At 45.0% G+C, this 2,703-nt stretch overlaps 1 protein-coding gene across 5 annotated transcripts in view; it reads left to right on the top strand.

The window, feature by feature from the left end:
* The window catches only part of Cnot10 (CCR4-NOT transcription complex subunit 10), a 49,422-nt gene that overhangs the window by 28,590 nt on the left and 18,129 nt on the right, over positions 1 to 2,703 (top strand). For 4 of the 5 annotated variants that reach the window (XM_013346615.2, XM_005348043.2, XM_013346614.2 and 1 more), the window contains one exon: positions 722 to 802. In XM_013346615.2, the coding sequence (XP_013202069.1) occupies positions 722 to 802 (81 nt within the window). The remainder of the gene's footprint in view (positions 1 to 721; positions 803 to 2,703) is intronic. The other variant, XM_026779218.1, reaches the window with a different exon arrangement.

Raw genomic sequence — 2,703 nt, 5'->3', positions numbered from 1 at the left:
GAGATGGCTCAGTGGTTAAGAGCATTGCCTGCTCTTCCAAAGGTCCTGAGTTCAATTCCCAGCAACCACATGGTGGCTCACAACCACCTGTAATGAGGTCTGATGCTCTCTTCTGTCCTGCAGGCATACACACAACAGAATATTGTATACATAATAAATAAATAAATATTTTAAAAAAAACAAAAAAATACCAACGCAGCTCCCTTGGCAGAAGCCCTTCAGGACTTTTGCAAGCCCTCTGTCCTTCCGATGTCTTCCTCAGCTGCATCCAGCAGTTCCTATTCTTTCACAGTAAAGGAGGCGAGAATGTTTCTGAAGAGAAACACAGGAAAGGCTAAGTGAGAAGAGGACTCTGAGAAAAGATAGAAAACGAACTTGGGATTAAAGACACACACCTTATGCAATGCTGGTACTGGATCCCACTCTATCAACTGAACCACAGCCCTAGCTTATATACTAGAGAAATTTTGAAGCAGTACAGTGTGAGAAGATACTTCTATAGTAGTGATGTTTGCAGCTGGAGATTTCGTAGAGGTGCTCTTGTGTAATCGGGACACTACAATAGTGCGCAGTACGGAGTGAGCGTGAACGCACTGCAGGCCTCCGTTCATTAGTTGCTTTCACTCACACACTTGAAGAACTGCATTGGGGTGGTAGGGATAGGAGAACAAATTTCACACTGGTTTGTTTCTTTTTATATATGAGTCTTTCTCTATTTCAGCAGTAAAAGCCATGATGGAGATAAGTTCATCCCAGCTCCACCTTCTTCTCCACTGAGGAAGCAGGAATTAGAAAACCTAAAGTGAGTATCTGACGCGGTGAGCATCCTCTGAGGTGAGCACGCTGGCTTTCTCCTGTGTTACAACACTGTCAGATGCAAGACCACATGCCTGCACCACTGTGGGAGACCTCTCTGTAGCACCATCTTCCAGCTTTGGTTGTCCTGCATGACCTGACAATCCTGCCTTTCCTTTCCCTTTGCCCACCTCAGTGCTGAAGTTATGGGATGCTCAGCCACGCTTGGCCTCTTCCATGGCTGCTGGGAATGCAAAGTCAGGTCCTCATGCTAGCACAGCATCTGCTGTTACCCACTCTGTCCACTCCAAGCCCCGTCCCTTAAGTTTATCTGAACAAATTGAGACAGAGAGGCCATGACTAGAGATGCAGTCAGGGACTGACTTGTGCATGTTGGGCGGGTGCTTCATCACTACCATGGAGCAAGGTCTTATAAGATCCTGATTGGCTTTTACCATACAATGCCTTGTTCTCTGAGAAAGTTAGTTTTCCAGTGAGCTAGACAAAGGGTGTTGGCTCAAACGGTTTTTTGTTTTTTAATTTAGTCACTGTACCAGCAAGTTTGGTCCCCACGCCCATGAAATAGAGAAAGGAGTTCTATGAGTTGTCCTCTGGCTTCTACCCATAAGTGCCTATTTGAGTGTACGTGCAATTAATACAGGTGTACACTGGAAAAAAAGCTAAAAGCAATTACATTCCACCTGGAATCAGACGTGGTAGTCCACATCCTTAATCACAGCCCTTGGCAGGTGGAACCAGGAGGATGGGGTTCAAAGCCAGCCTCTGCTGCATGGTGACTTTGAGACATGTCTGAACTTTTGAAAGAAAAAAAAAATCCACTTGTGGGCTGGAGAGATGGCTCAGCGGTTAAGAGCATTGCCTGCTCTTCCAAAGGTCCTGAGTTCAATTCTCGGCAACCACATGGTGGCTCACAACCATCTGTAATGAGGTCTGGTGCCCTCTTCTGGCTTGCAGGCATACACACAGACAGAACATTGTATACATAATAAATAAATAAATATTAAAAAAAAATCCACTTGTAGCCGGGCGGTGGTGGCGCACGCCTTTAATCCCAGCACTCAGGAGGCAGAGGTAGGCGGATCTCTATGAATTCGAGGCCAGCCTGATGTACAAGAGCTAGTTCCAGGACAGGAACCAAAAGCTACGGAGAAACCCTGTCTCGAAAAAAAAAAAAATCCACTTGTATAACTAAAATAAAGTCATGTCTTTAATCCTTGCACCATTAAAAAAAAAGAAAGAAAGAAAGAAAGAAAGAAAGAAAGAAAGAAAGAAAGAAAGAAAGGAAGAAAGGAAGAAAGAAAAGAAACCCAGAACTTGGGAGGCGTAAGCAGGCAGATCTCTTATCTCTTAATTTGAGGCCAGCCTGGACTACCGAGCTAGTTCCAGACAAGGCTACACAGTTAAACCCTTGGTGGGGGTGGGGAGATTACAGATGAGGGCTAGCCCAGTCCTTCAGAAATAGGTTTAATTATAAATAAGAATGAATCTAGTTTCTCTTTACTGTAAGATGGCTTCAGGCCTAAGATAGAGGCAGGCTGGTTTATCAACAAGTACCTATGGTTCTAGTTCCAGGGCACCCAATTCCCTCTGATGGACTCCACAGACTCAGTCTTGCATGCACATAGTACACATGCATGCACACATATGCACATAAAGTCAAATAATAAAACAAATACTGATCATGGGGATCATGGGTGGACTGGGTGAAACTTGGTAGCCCCTGTGTCCTAGGCCTTGTGTTCTATTCTTAGCACCTCTAAAAATTTATTCAATGTTAAAAATGAATAAGAGAGCCAGGCGGTGGTGGCGCATGCCTTTAATCCCAGCACTCGGGAGGCAGAGGCAGGCGGATCTCTGTGAGTTTGAGACCAGCCTGGTCTACAAGAG

This window comes from Microtus ochrogaster, chromosome 5 (genome assembly GCF_000317375.1).
Source record: "Microtus ochrogaster isolate Prairie Vole_2 chromosome 5, MicOch1.0, whole genome shotgun sequence".
Lineage (NCBI taxonomy): Eukaryota > Metazoa > Chordata > Mammalia > Rodentia > Cricetidae > Microtus > Microtus ochrogaster.
This window is presented reverse-complemented; position numbering and strand designations above follow the sequence as displayed.